General features: G+C 40.1%; 1 protein-coding gene across 9 annotated transcripts in view; it reads left to right on the forward strand.

Annotated features, from left to right (window-relative positions):
- LOC115578684 (sodium bicarbonate cotransporter 3-like) overlaps window positions 1-15,509 on the forward strand; it is a 48,676-nt gene that overhangs the window by 17,669 nt on the left and 15,498 nt on the right. For 4 of the 9 annotated variants that reach the window (XM_030411763.1, XM_030411767.1, XM_030411769.1 and 1 more), the window contains exons 2-10: window positions 1,403-1,484; window positions 4,544-4,693; window positions 6,902-7,040; window positions 8,660-8,820; window positions 8,913-9,101; window positions 10,080-10,463; window positions 13,730-13,845; window positions 14,653-14,810; window positions 15,422-15,509. In XM_030411763.1, the coding sequence (XP_030267623.1) occupies window positions 1,403-1,484; window positions 4,544-4,693; window positions 6,902-7,040; window positions 8,660-8,820; window positions 8,913-9,101; window positions 10,080-10,463; window positions 13,730-13,845; window positions 14,653-14,810; window positions 15,422-15,509 (1,467 nt within the window). The remainder of the gene's footprint in view (window positions 1-1,402; window positions 1,485-4,543; window positions 4,694-6,901; window positions 7,041-8,659; window positions 8,821-8,912; window positions 9,102-10,079; window positions 10,464-13,729; window positions 13,846-14,652; window positions 14,811-15,421) is intronic. The other 5 variants (XM_030411765.1, XM_030411766.1, XM_030411770.1 and 2 more) reach the window with 5 other exon arrangements.

A 15,509-nucleotide genomic window follows, 5' to 3' on the forward strand; every position in this document is an offset into this window, starting at 1 on the left:
ACCCATATTACACAAACCATTAAAAGTTTCATACTGCTGCTGGGGTCCACAAAATTAAGACACAAAATGAAAGCCCTTGTCTTCTTTTGACCCGTGACTCACACAGCCTTATGTAGTGCTTGTTCTGCCAGCTAAAAGATACCTTCAGCTGCATGTTCGCTCTGCAAGCAGCTTATATACGTTACATGTTCAATGTAGCCATAACCGGCTATGGTTTTGGGCTAAGGGATGAGTTTCCTCACTAGTATTGCCATTAAATGTGTTTGAGTGCTGTTATAATTATTTCAAGGCAGTGTAATTTGATAGATATTAATACTAATATTTACTGTTGCCACTATGTGTGCTGACAGCTGTATCCTCTAATTGCATCGTTCTATCTTTTGATGTTTCCATGACATTGATATCAGGCTCATTATTTTCTCTAAGGTCATAACCTGTTTTTAATTAGTCAGTGTAGCCTGACTCCAGAGGTTGCTATAGACATGACCTTTAGCACATGGAACATAGCAATAAATATCCAGTATTTCCTGAGACAGCATAATTAACTCATGGAAAATAGCCCATAGAAACCCTAAATATGTTCTAATGATACCTTGCTGCATAGTCCAGTGCCTCAGGTTGTAAATCAGCAGTTAATCTGCTTGATAAGCTAAGCTGTTATCAGCTCCTCTGCCAAATTTAACCTGTTTGCCAGAGTATGTAATTTCATTCTGGATCACATTTAAAACCAGATAAATTATCGCAGTCTGCTAATCATTGATTACACTTAATTATATTTTCATCCAGATTATGGCTTGAGCTGTTTCCTTTTGACTGCCATGTTTAAGCAGTGTAAACATTGGCTGTTTTGGTGGTCATGTGCAAAACCAAAGTACTTTGTTCGCTTAAACCAAGAGCTCTTGAGTGATTTGGTACGGGCTAAAAATACAAATAAAAAGCAAACAGGACTCCCTCCCTGCATACCTGTTTGCCAAACCACAGGTGATTAACATATTTGGAGTGGAAAAGGAAATGAAGGGATCTCCATGCTGTGCTCCCATCAGTTTAATCAAAGCTTTGCCAGTCTTCACTAAGATACTCTGCTGAATGCCAGCACTATTGGAAAGACTGCAGGCAGATCATCAGGTTCCTTTTTTCTGTCTGTCAGCTCCTGACATTCTTCTGATAGATACACAGACTCGCTACATCTTTCACCGCCTCACTAGCTGATCCTACATCTGCCGTTCCTTAAGACAAGTAACAATGTGAATGAGGTGTCATCTACACAGACAACTTTAAATCTATTCCTTTGCAAAAATAGGATACTGCGTATAAAGACTGTTTAGCCAGTAATGAATGAATTTAATGACAAAATTTGCCATATCATATGTCTTTTATATTTCCTTTCCTCTCCCTCTTTCAGGGTCTAGATGAGGAGGCACTAGTTGACCACGGGAAGACCAGCTTCACCACTCACACAAACTATGAGAAGGAAGATTTGGAAAGTAAGTTTAAAGCCACCCGGACAGAACAATCTTTCTTGTGAATGTGTTTTTATGTTTTTGTTTTAATGTATATGTATATGTTTAAGTAATGGAAAGGTTCCTTATACCAGAACACATGAAGTGGAAAAAAGTGTTAGCCTGCAAGAGTTTTTGCTTTTCCATTTGCAGAACAAATTACATTTCTATTCTGTTTAAATTAATGCTCAATCCTTTAGCTTTATTTTATTAATTCATTGACTTGCTGCTGATCAGGCAGACATCAGACAGTAAAGGATCTTAAAGTGGGATTTTGTTGCTTTTTATATTTTGTTTTAGGGCTTGGGAGTAATTGATTGCTTACTGACCCTATATATATATATATATATATATATATATATATATATATATATATATATATATATATATATATATATATATATATATATATATATATATATATATATATATATATATATATATATATAAATATACATATAATGTTGTTATCTCTCTCAGGTGATACTACTTTTCACTCTGTCCTTCCCCTCCACTGTGGGTCCAACACACAAAATCCATATTTTCTATCCTCGATCCTTAAATAATCTCTCATTTGATACCAATCCTGGAGCGCTGTTTTTTGTCCAGCTAAGCTGTCAGGCTTTTTCCCCTCTGCATCCCCAGTCATCTCCTGTGTCTTGTCGTCTCTCTTCATCTTTCCCTCTTTCTCTGTTTCCGTCTCTCTCCATCTGCTCGTGTGTGTCACTTCTGCCTTCCTCTGAGCACTGCATATTGGTTTCATTCCTCCTGGGTTCCCTCTAGAATCAAAGAGCGATGACTCATCTGTGAAAAATGACTATTGGCAGAGAATGTAGGGCAAAAATAGGGCGTTTACATCTCAGAACACAGTTCCTGTGTGCCAGTAACAATAACGAGGGGAAGTGAATAAAACAGTGGAAGGGTGAAAAAGTTAAATGTTGTAGTCTGGTTTCTTTCAAGTAGGTTATCTAGAGCATTCAACCAGGATGGAAATAAGTTTTTTGTCTTCTGTCTCAGACATTTTTGTGTCTGTCTTTTTCCTCAATTGTAAATTAATGTAACTGTTCTTGTATGCAGTATATGTGGCAATTTGCCAATGTAGCCTGTGTTTTTATTGAATTTCTTTGACTTTGAAGTTTAATTTAATCTATTGCTTTTGAAATTAGATTTATATTATTTTTGTCCTTCTGGGAAGAATCTGACTAAGTGCTTGCTTTGTTGGTTTAATAGCTTTAACTACTAACAGAGGCAGATATCTATCTGCTGTTCTTTATGGCCTGGCAAATACTAAATGAACAAAAAGAACATGGTGAAAAGTTGCCCATTCTTCAGTGTTTCTAGATGGAACCTGTTGTGTGTGTGTGTGTGTGTGTGTGTGTGTGTGTGTGTGTGTGTGTGTATGTGTATATATATATATGTATATGTATATATATACACACACACATATATATACATATATATATACATATACATATATATATATTATGATTATACTAGGGCTGTCAAAGTTAACGCGTTAATAACGCGTTAACGCAACATCCTCTTAACGCCGTTAATTTTTTTAATGCGCGATTAACGCTCGGTATAAAAAAACAAAAAGCGCATTGAAAGATTTACGGCCGTCAGTGGCACCTGTAGTCTTGATCCAGAAGGTGGCAGAAAGGGAATTAGAAGAAGATGCAGCAGGGTTGGCGGTTCGGGAAAAACACGGTGGACTGAAAAGTGAGGAAATTGAGAAAGGACTTACCGTAAAATACCAAATAATAGCCGGGGGGTTTAGTTGTTTGAATCACTTAACAGACCAAAAGGCAATTTGGGACAGGCGTTTAATTCCTTCCTCACAATAATCCTGGATGAAAACATTACAAACTTCTCCAGCTTCTCGGTGAATTCTCTGGCATCCTCCTGTAAGTGAAGTTGTTGCGGCGGAGGAAACGATTCAGCCAACCAGCACTCGCTGCAAACTCCTCATCTCTGCTGTCACTCACGGTGGCGGACATTTGTTTCTCCATCGTCCTGATCATTCTGCGGGACACTCTCTCGTGGCGTGCCCGTTTGCTGATAACTCATCCCCGCATGTTTATCTCAGGCTCCTCGCTAGCCTTCTTCCTCCCTCCAGCAGGCAGCCTGGTCCTGTTGCTGTCCTCCTCGGACAGACGCTCAAGCTCCGTTTCTCTCACTCTCTTCTGGTCGACAGAGAAACATCTAGCGGCTGCTTCTCCCGAGTTTTCCTCTGCATATTTTAACAGAAAGTTTGAATTTCAAGTGGTACTTTTTATTGTTTTGCTGCACCGGAGCCATGGCGATCATCAGTGTGATACTGACTGACAGAAAGCAGCACACTGCGTGAAAAAGGCGAAGAAGAAAAACGTGCAGTGTCGGTGGACACCTCTTCTTCCTTAATTTTTAAAAAAATAAAAAATTAGACCCGACATTTATTTGGAACCGGCGGTTATTTACCAAAATATACATCTGCACCGGCGTTTAAAGGGACCCTGTGGATAATTGAAACCCGTATATTATTTGGTCATTTACTGTATGAACGGCAAACTACTTTCGAAACACTGCCAGATGGTTCGGTCGATAGGACAAAAGTTATCTGCATGTACTATCGACATGAAATGACTTACCATCGAAGTACATTGAGTCTCAAATATCACTTGCAAGCCAAACACAGGGCAGATGCAGAGAGCCCCCCCCCCCCCGCCAAAAATGTTGATAATGCTAGCATATTTGCCCTTTCTTATGTTGTTAAAAGTATTAAGAACATTAAAAAATACATCAAGGTACATTTAGAACAGAAAAAAATTTGCCAAAAAATGTGCGATTAATCGCGAGTTAACTATGGACAAAATGCGATTAATCGCGATTAAAAAAATGTATCGTTTGACAGCCCTAGATTATACATTACATAGCATCTTCTTTTCTGAAGTACATATACAATGTGAAAACAATTTGCATGGACATTATATATAAATATTATCAGAAGAAAAGAATATGATCCACCTCCATCTGAATTGTAATTACACTTTCCATTTTCCTAGGCCACAGAGCGGTATATGTAGGTGTCCATGTTCCTCTCGGAAGGGAGAGCAAACGGAGGCATCGCCACCGAGGACACAAACATCATCGAAAGAAGAAAGAGAAAGACTCCGAGGAGGGGAAGGACGATGGCAGAGAATCCCCAACTTATGGTTGGAAACACTCATCCTATATGTCTTAATGCACCCAGTTATTGCCAAACCCCTTTTTTTTAACTCTTTTTTTACTTTTTTTTTTGTCTACTTTTAAGAGCCTTTAGCTGTGTTTATTCTTTGACTGACAGGACTAGTCTTAGACAATAAGCAGAAGCCCTTTTAATAAACAATACATGGCGCTAGCATAGACTTTGTGCACCCTTCAGTTTCTTTTAATAGCAGGATTTTTCTGCTATGAGTAGATCTTTAAACTGATGCTCTTTGCAAATAGTTACATAGCTATATGCTTTGCCAGCTTCTGGTGCAATGGCCATGGACTGTGAATGCAATTCAAAGGCAAAAGAAAATCTTCAGATACAAGACATGAAAAGACTAAATCTGCTCAGTAATGGGTAAATGCATTTTTACGTTCTGCCTTGGTTGGCAAAGCACTTACAGGACATTTTAGGGGGACAAGTGTGACATTATGGTGTGTTTTAGAATCAGACCTCCCTTTAGGAACATACAGATTTTCAGGTTAGAGCACACCACACTCCACCTTTCCAACAGTTCTGAATAAAACATTCAGCTCTTAAAGGCATTAAAGGCCACTGCAAACTAGCTGATTGACAGCTGTGACATTTTAAGTGAAGTGTGAATGGTTTGTGTGTAAAATTGCTGTATCATCACAGCTGCAAGAACCGTTAGCACCCAAACAATGCTTTTAACCCTATGAGGCATTAACCTAACTAGTTATCATGTTGAGCATAAGAAACACCCTTCTAGCTGCTGGGTTGGGAATTATGAACACTGAGACTCATCCCCTAATGTGCTGTTTTATTTCTACAAATTCTTTTCTTTATGAAGACAGCAGATGTTAATAGAAGATTAACGAAAAAAGCCCTCCCTTTTTTGTTATTTATCATGGAATGATGAAAAGCAGTTAATGTGCAGTCAATGTTATCCAACAATGTAAGGGCTTAGCAGGATTTCCACTGTTTGTACGGATATAAAAGTGAATGGTTAATCCGTAATAACACATTCCAAAACCTCACTTATATGATTACGGACACATTTTAATGTTTTGATTCATAAGTACTGAACTTTATATATTTAGCATTCTCTAATGTTATTTTAAATATTGTGTCAAAGCTTTTCTAAATGTACTATCTATAATCATTATTCTTGCTATCTACTTCTGAATTTACTAGCAACTATCCTTCAAGATCTTTAGTTGTCAGTTAAACGAGTTATTGACCAAAAAAAATGTGTTTGGATCATCTTTATGCCCTGATACAGGTGTGGAATAATGGTAAGCAGCAGTAGTATCAATTTGAAGTTTACTCATATTTGCTTGATACACACCAGACTACCACACAGTGTACCCATGTGTTAACAGAAAATAGCTCTCCCTTTTTTTGCTCCCAGTCATTCCATTTCTGCCTCCCTGTGGCGTTCACTCATATAATCTGCCATATCTATTTCCGTTTTCTCGCTGCTGCCAGATGTCCTGATATCTGCCCTGTAATTCAATCAGACTTGAAAAGAAAATTCCTGGAAAGCGTTTAAGTTTTCATCATTCTCTTTTGGACACGTCTCCTCAAGATTTCTCTGCATGAAGCCTGCAGATGTATTCTTTCTTATGTAGCAAAATGAAAAGCAGTCAGAGTGATATATTTGGATTACTGTAACTTACCCAAAAAACTATGCTCCCCAGTTTATGAAGGCATCAATGAAGTTGTATCAACCAGCTCCACACATTTTGTCAAACGGATCCCAAAGATCGCTGTTTTTATCCTACTACCATCTCCTGTTATTATGCTGAGATATATTGTCTTCTTCTATGTAACCATTCCTTCCATCATCCTCCATAGCTGAACTGACACAGAAATATGGTACTACATGGGACATTTTGGGGAGAATGTGCTTATAAATGAACAAAAGTTTTGTTTATATTCCACCTACCATTTCCTTTCCCAGAATTTTTTTTCTTTTTCTATATCCATGTTTACTAGCTTGGAGTCCTCTCCCTCTCTGCCTTTGCTGATGTATTGCTGCATTTCTTGGCAAATTACATTCACCTGTAAATCAGATGAAAAAACATTCAAAGTGCTACTAGAAATTAAAAACTCTACAGTGTACCTTTTTAATAACATGCAATTCTTTGAAATTTACTGTTGTCACTGTAAACATTGTAACTTTGCCCTTTGCTTCCCCTTTGTGCAGACACACCATCCCAGCGGGTCCAGTTCATCCTGGGTACAGAGGACGATGACCTCGAGCACGTCCCCCATGACCTCTTCACTGAGCTGGACGAGCTCTCCTTCAGAGATGGCACTGCCACTGAATGGAAGGAGACTGCCAGGTCAGGACATGATGCATGAGCATCATGACAACTACATCAAATGGAAGCAATACCGAATTCAATAGCTCTGTTGACTTTTAGTACAAATATTTGTTTTTGGGATCTTTAATGCTTTTATGTAATAGCTGTGTAGCATAATCATATAACGAAATCATTAGGAGTTAACTGGAAATGTGTATGTGACTGTGAAAATGTCTAATACTATAAATAAGGCAAGAGCCGTTTGAGTCTGACATTTTCACGATAATGAAGTTGTTAATTATAATATATTTCCTCTCCTTCAATTAATGTACTTCATTAAATTATTGTAATGACAGATAATTGTTTAACCAATGTGAGGTTTGGTTTTGAGGCTGTGTTTCATGTAGACATTAGTATATTTTGTATTCTTTTTTCACAAGCCAGTCTCCATTAGAGATGAAGACTAGACTCACATGGACACAAAACTTAAAGGAGTCATCACCCGGAAATCGCAATTTCTCTCGTTAAATCATGCATATTGGTGTTGGACCTCTGTTGAAACTTGCCTGAAAAGCTGGAGTTTGAAAGTGGCTTATTTTTTTCGCTTTAGCTCTTTTTCCGAACAGTAATAGCGCACAGTAGTGCGCGTTCCTAAAGCACGAGATTTTGACTCTGCTCCTGTGGTGACGTTACCACAGGAGGCTACTTGCATAAGCATCGGCTCACAGCCGTCCTCAGCCAGAGTGAGCACGCCGAATCTGCTTATTTCTCTGTCATTTTCACGCCATACGTCGTGACCGCCAGCATTAAAACTCAGGTCTTACATGTAAAACACGAGTGTGAACAGTAAGACGGAAAAAAAAAGAATTTACCATTCAGAGACATCCTGCTGTAAACGTGTCTCTTCCACCGTCTCTGCCTCTTCACTCTCTCGTGCGAGTTCTGACTCCGGCTCGTACATAAATGTCTGAATTCCGTAAGGTTCATCATTTAGTGTGTGCGCCATGACAGGGGGCTGTTTATGTTTTGGAGTCTGTGTGCATGCAGGCTCGCCCCCCATTCCGGCTCTGTCCTTCCTGCGGCCAATCAACGCGCGCCTCATTACATATTAATACAATGCACATCCGGACCGGTCAAAACCTAGCACATAATCTCGCGTGAGAAAGTCGCAGTATGAAAAAGTGTCAGAACAAGCTCTATGTTTGATTTTTTTTTTTTTTTTAAATTTTCTAATAAGTTTTAAGAATTGATCCAAAGCAATCCAAGAGGGACTGGATATGTAAAAAACCAGGTGATGACTCCTTTAAGCACTGTTTTTTTTTGGTTTTCTTTCTGTTACCAAGGACATGAAGTTTAGAATCATAATGGTGACTTGACTTGGCTAGGTTTTAGAGATTGTTCCATTATGAATAAAACTTTTGTTAAGTAAAGAGACAGATTTGGAGTGTGAGTCACCCAGTGCTTTAGTGTGCACTGTGAACAGTTAGATTTGAATTTTTCTTGGGAAAAATGTAGCTGGGGGTTATGAGCATGAACAGCATGTCACTGAACTATAATGCAGCTCATGTTTATTTTATTGTTAATTAGAATTTGTGGATTCAAGTAAACTATTTGGGTCTGTGTGTGAGAATGTGTGTGCTCTTGGTGTTTTTCCACAGATGGTTGAAGTTTGAAGAGGATGTGGAAGATGGCGGGGAGAGGTGGAGTAAGCCTTATGTGGCTACCTTGTCACTACACAGTTTATTTGAACTGCGTAGCTGCATACTCAATGGCACAGTCATGCTGGATATGAGAGCCAACAGTATTGAGGAAATTGCAGGTAAATCTGAAACTACTCATCAAAATCACTTTTAAAGATGAATTATTTTCTTACTTTGTTTATGTCCCTGCTCATGCCTTTGTACAACTCAGACATGGTGATAGACAGCATGGTGGCAACGGGCCAGCTGAAGGAGGATTTGCGCGCCAAGGTGCGGGAAGCCATGCTGAAGAAACATCACCACCAGAATGAGAGAAAACTCAGCAATCGCATCCCTCTGGTGCGCTCCATTGCTGACATAGGCAAGAAACATTCTGACCCACTCTTGCTTGAAAAAAACGGTGAGATCCTGTGCACTCGCATTTCTTTTTCCTCCATATTTTCCATCACTGAGGAGCTGCTCCTAAAAATCCACTGTTCAAATCCCCCAATGCCAGCGTAGAAGGTGGATGGTAAAAGTGAGTAAAATCTAGAGAATGATCTGTATTGAAGCAGTCGATCCCCTTAGTGAAAGAGAAATCTGGGTGCTAATGACTGTGCTAACCTGTATGGCTGGCCTGGCTTGGGGTTTGAATTAATGATTGTTTTCACTCCATAGGGTGACACTCAGGAAATATTGCTTTACCTCCAACTGGAGTCAGCATTGTGTGTTTTTTTTAAACTAGGCATGCCCACAGTGGTGTTAATGTATGGTGTGCATAAGATCTTTGGTCCCAGCCTGAGGTTTAAGAATGAAAGAAAAATGTCACTTTCTCCACTTCTGTGCTTGTGGTTCTTGTTGGGCTTGCATTTTCATATCATTAAACCTCAAATGCAAACATAAAAGGTCAAAAGTATATATTTCATTTTTATGGTTGCTGAGGCAATTATTGAACTGTATGTACTGTGTAGAATGTATGACTGGTCTGTTGTGGTAGAGCACATGTTTGCTTAGGGTGCACATCGTGCTAACTCATCCTCTACTGCATGCAAGCCTCTCTGAAGTCATGTTGTGTGATTGGTTTGTTTGGTGTTGAATAAGAAAAGTTGTTTGGCCCTTGCAGACCCGCCTACATGCATCACTGAATCATTCTTAGTGTCTTCTGCACACAATCATGCTTTTCGCTCACGCACAAATCTCTCTAACGACACCTCTGCCACGCTCTTGCTGCCCACCCTCTCTGGCTGCCTCTCCTCCAGATACCATCACCGTGATGTACTCCTACTTCATGTGTTTTTCCTCTCTGCTCCATCCCTTATTCCTTTTTCTCCTCCGTCTCCTTCCCTCCTTTTCTGTCTCCCTTCTCCTTTCCCATTTTTGCCCTTGTCTCCTCTGTTAGGAGAGGGCCTGTCCTCTTCACGCCTCTCTCTCCACAAGCCAGGGGCAGCCTCCTCTGTCTCCAACCTCTCCCAGAGACGAGAGTCAAGAGTCTCCGTCCTGCTCAACCATCTCCTGCCCTCTTCTTCCTCCAACAGTGGGCCCTCCCCAGGCCCCTCGCCCCTCTCCACCCCTCAAAGTACCCCTTCTACCTTCCGGCGCTCCTCCCCAAGCCCGCCACGCGCCCATGGCGCAGGTCTTGGCCCTCAAGGTATCCCTGAGGTGGTGGTATCGCCTCCAGAGGATGATGATCCACCAAACTCCACTGAAGAAGAGGCAGCATCACCACAGCTCAGCCGGCGAGCATCCTTGGCATCCCAGGGCCTCGAGCTGCTGCCCTTAGAAGGCAAATATCTGTGTAGCCTAGCCTGCCAGTGTGAGTCACGGCTTGAACAGAGAACACTAGCACTAGCATGAAAGCTCTGCTCCCTGTTAACGCAACCTTCCAACCCTGCAGCCATCTCATCAATAACACACAGCAAGGCTGATTTGCTAAGATGCTTTTTCCACCGTATTTATCCACAAAGTTTTTGAGACTACTCTCTCCTCTGCCTCATGATTCGTCTCTCTTCTCAGTTTCTGTCTATTCCACTAACCCATTCTTTTCTACTTATACAGTATCTGTTTCTTGTTTTGTTCTTGACTTTCAACACTTTTAGTTTCTCTACTTCTTTACTCTTTCCTTACACATTTTTAAGTCATTCCTCAGCATCGATGCCTTGCTTGACCCACCCCTCTTCACACCTCCTTAATTTTGTTTGCATGGCTTCCTTCCATATGTTTTTCGTCTGTTTCTCTCCCATTCTGCACTATGGGTCCTGAATTTTTTTGGCACAGTCTACCTCATCTCATTCTTAAGAGACCTGGTAGAGGGGATGTCCCAATCATGTTTATTCAGCTCTCACAACTGCTCACTTTTAAATTGACTCATTTAGGTCAATTACATGGATTTGGCTTTTATATATTTCATTCATTGTTTTAAAAAAATGCCTTGGGACATTCCTAGCTGTTAAGTCCTTAAGTTTTTGTTATGGTGTATGACGTAGATAATGACATAGTACATTCTGTTTTATATGCAGATATAAATATCATGCAACTTGTTCTTTTCCCAACGCATCATTTGGCCCCCATGCTCTTCCTCCTCATCAGTTCCTACATATAAACATTCTTTTACCTGATAGAGCAAGGTCCACTTGTGACAGCGGCATGGCTAAATATAAGTCTGAGACCAGAGTGAGTGCATTGGTACTGTATGTACTATCATATTGGTACCTACAGTGACTTTTTGTTCTTCCAAAACCAAGACTTGTCAGTTTATTATTAGACTGTGTGTGCGTATGAGTGTGTGCGTCTGTGTTTGTCTCACTGTGGGAATGGCTCCATTCCAAAGTATGGGTTATTAAAACCAGCGGTCACGTGGTGGAAGCCGAATCTGAAAGGTTGGGGTGGTCTTATTATAGCTTACAAGCGTCTGTAATTGTACCCCCTTCAAGGAAAATACAGTTTTTCCCAAGAAGAACCAAGCGTCTTGACATGAGTATGGGGTTTCAAGCATTTATAATTTGAGATTAATGAAATTGCAAGTTGTAAAAACTGCACTGTGGCACAGCAGTGACTTTATATAGCTAACTGTCAAAGCATGTATTGAACAGAGGGATGGTGTCAGACAGTAAAATAACTTAATGTGTCTTTTAGAGTACAGTACTATAGGGAAATTATTACAGTCAACAGTGTATTGTCATAGATGTTCTCAGTGCTTTTTAGACATGTACTGTAGTAATACTGAGTTGACCGCTGGCTATTTATGTATCTACACGTCATGGACCCGTTAAGTATGAGGTCATGAGTAGAATACCTGCGCAGAGGGCATCAGGCTAAATCCCTGGTATACGCGCTCCATATGACCCTACTTAAAGGGGAAGTAGGCATTTCTGGAGAAAGAGAGCTGACCATTGAGTCATTATATTTAAGGTTGGATTTAATATACAAACCATTGAGTCTCATTTCTAGCGCGTCAATACTGATGCTTTGGATTAACAATCAACCATCATACTCCAGAATCGCCTAATTCACCTTTAAGAGCTTTTCAGATCTCAAGAGATTATCCTCGTCATTAGCATCAACTGGGTTAACCGGCCACTTTAAGACAACAACCCAGTGACATTATGCTTTTAATCTGAGTCTTTTTACAGTATAATGTTATTTGTGGACAGTACTACAGGTTCTAGCAGCACCAGACCAAGCTCAATACACATATACATCTGTAAAGAAAATATAAATTGAAGTCATATTTTATCGGAGAAGTTACTGTTCGCATAAAAGTCAGAAAATCTGTGTAATTTCAGTTATTTATGTCACTATATGAAAGAGTTAGTTCTGTGACGCCACAGTTTAAAAGGCTGGTATGGGGGAGAATTCCAGGGCTTAGCCTTCCTGAATGAAGTGCGTTGGCGGACACAACCTAAACTAATCCCTCCCTTATTCCAAGAGGCTTTGTCGGGTATGTGAGCAGTCATGCTCCTGTTCAGCATGCACAGCTACCCAGCATCCACCGGGGTTACTCCAGAGTACAGTTCAAGGGTATGGATCACTTGCCCAATGACATGCTGATGGAAATGGACATCTTAATTTTGAGTGTGGAGTAATTGATGAGAATGCTGCTTGAGTCTTTATGAATGTATTTTGTTTGACATTGGCTGCATTACTTCCTTGATTTTGATGAAAGAAGAAGGAAAACCTGGTAAAAGAAATGTTGCATCATAATTCCAGGGGATAGTATACATAATGCTATCCTTTGATCCCAAAATATTACTCTGTCATTTCATACTCCACTCTCATGTCACCTTAAGTGCTAGCGTTTCCTGTGTCTGGTATGGCTCAAATCACATAAGCAATGTTAAAGTGTGAAGCCAATTATGCTGAGAAATACTAGAGCTTCCACACTTGAAGGTGCTGAAGTCTGAGGAAGGTGACCTGTCAGGCATATCAAACACATGCATGCACCTTTAGCTCAGACAGCGCTGACATGAATTTGAGCCAAGTAGGACTGACTTAAGCACCAGAGTAATGAGCTCAACAGACAGGAATCAACCAGCAACAACCGCTTTTTTGAAGTATATCCCGACGTGAAGACATCACAGGGTTGCAGCTGTTGAAAGTAGTCAGCACATGTAGAAAGTAATGGCTGTGGTGGAATAATTACTTTTATTTGCAGCCAAAAATTTGAAATATATTAACAGTAAATACAACCTTTGAAAATGTCAGCTACTTTGTTTGTACTCATCTTCTGTTCTATTTTAACTATATGGGCAAAAGTGTGACTACAGGGTTTTGTGTCAGGTTTAATCATCAAAATCAAAAACAAGTAAAATGCCTGGGAACTTTGGTCGTGTTTAATGAGCCCATACCATGAAGGAGAAAATACCTTGATAATTTTTTCCTAGTTCTCAAAATTCAAATCTGAATAAAAACTGAAGACGAACTGCTTTTAAAAATGTTTTTCACGTTGAAACCACACTACTGTTCACAACCAGTATTTGCATCTCCCGCACTTACACAGTGTCCATCACTGTTTCCTCTCTCCTGCCCTCTCTCTCCCCTTCTCCCTCCCAGGACCACTGGTGTCTCCAAACTCTGTCCCAAACAACCTGGATGGCAACAAGGCAGTGGAGAGGAGGCCATCCAAAGTAGGGGTCAGTAGAGAAAGCAGCAGTGTCGACTTCAGCAAGGTAACCTAACCACAGTACTGAGCATAGAAACAGTCCATCATGGTGGAAGGGCCTTTCGGTTAATCAGTGTCTGGACTTCCACAGACATTTCAGTGGTCTGTGTTGAAAACTGCCTGTATGAGCTGCCATCACATTACCCATCTGCCCTGTCATTCTGGGCTCAGCAGGAAGCATCTTCAGTGGTTGATCCATCTGTAAAGGACTAAGGATTGATCACCAAAGTAAAAGTCTCATGTAGTTATGTAACTGTGTAGTTTTAAGAATTCCTCCCTCGCATGGCCTCCGTTCATCCCACTATGTTGTTGTTCCTCATCCATTAAGTAAAATGGCAGGCCGCCATAAGTAACTATCGTTACAAAACCATCCAGAAGGACTGCCAAAAACTAAGGTGCAATGTTTATATGACTCATAGTATACAAAAGAGGGATGAAGACACAGGCTTTTTCTACACAGAGATAAAGGAACTGTAGCTATGCTCAGAGCTGTGTTTAGCATAGCACACAAGAAAAATTTATTCAGTAACAAGAAGATATGCCTCACAGTAACCAACAATCTTTGCTCAGTACTTTGTAGTTGTTAATGTAACTGATAACTTGCCTTTCATTTATTGGTTATCATAGAACCCAAACGACCTGCTGTCATCTTACACACATTCTGCTTCCTCATCTGTTTGCATGTGTGTTATGTAAACTAGTCGTTCATTCTTTTTCTTGTAACTGTCTCTTCTTGCTCTCTGTTTCCTGCCTGTGTAGTATAACCATATGTCTATGTCTGATTCTAAACTCTCAATGGTTCCATTGGTTTCAGGTGGACATGAATTTCATGAAAAAGATTCCTCCAGGCGCCGAAGCTTCCAACGTACTGGTGGGAGAAGTGGACTTCCTGGAGAAGCCCATAATTGCTTTTGTACGACTCTCCCCTGCGGTCCTTATCACAGGGCTCACAGAGGTTCCTGTGCCCACGAGGTACACTTATTAGGAAATGAATGTTGTCATGATAAAGACTCTTATTTTAAACCTGCTCAGTAAAAGTCACCAACTTATACTCTACACAATTAAAAACCAAATCCCTAGTCACATGGGACTGATATGACCAGGGGATTTTACTGTGGTCATGTGCCAGCAACCCTGTTTTCCATGTATTTAATCCATTAAGATTAAGAGTCGAAAGCCACGCAAGTCATCCTGTGAATCTCTAGCGCTCATTACACATCAGGATTCAAAATAGTGGCTTCAAGAAATGGACAGACAACTTAGGTTTTGTTTCACATTTAATGCAACTTTTAGCAGATAGTGAGGGAAGTTGTTTTAATTTGGCCTAAGCACACCATACACATTCATGCTGATAGTTTCAGTCTATTCCATGTGTCAACAATGGCAGTAAAACACCACAAAATATTGAATATAGGTGTCAAAATATAAAAAAAAAAAAGTTCTCTGCAATAGAGAGAAATTAATATTAATTTAACTGTTTACAAGAAAAACGCCAGAGGGTAACTTGGACCAGATACAGTTCAACATTAAGGTTATTATTGTGTATTCTTTGTGAATATCATGATTATTTGTCTTGTTTAAAGGTTTCTTTTCCTGCTTTTGGGACCTCATGGCAAAGGGCCCCAGTACCATGAGATTGGCAGATCCATGGCTACACTAATGACAGATGAG

This window comes from Sparus aurata, chromosome 3 (genome assembly GCF_900880675.1).
Source record: "Sparus aurata chromosome 3, fSpaAur1.1, whole genome shotgun sequence".
NCBI classification, from domain to species: Eukaryota; Metazoa; Chordata; class Actinopteri; order Spariformes; family Sparidae; genus Sparus; species Sparus aurata.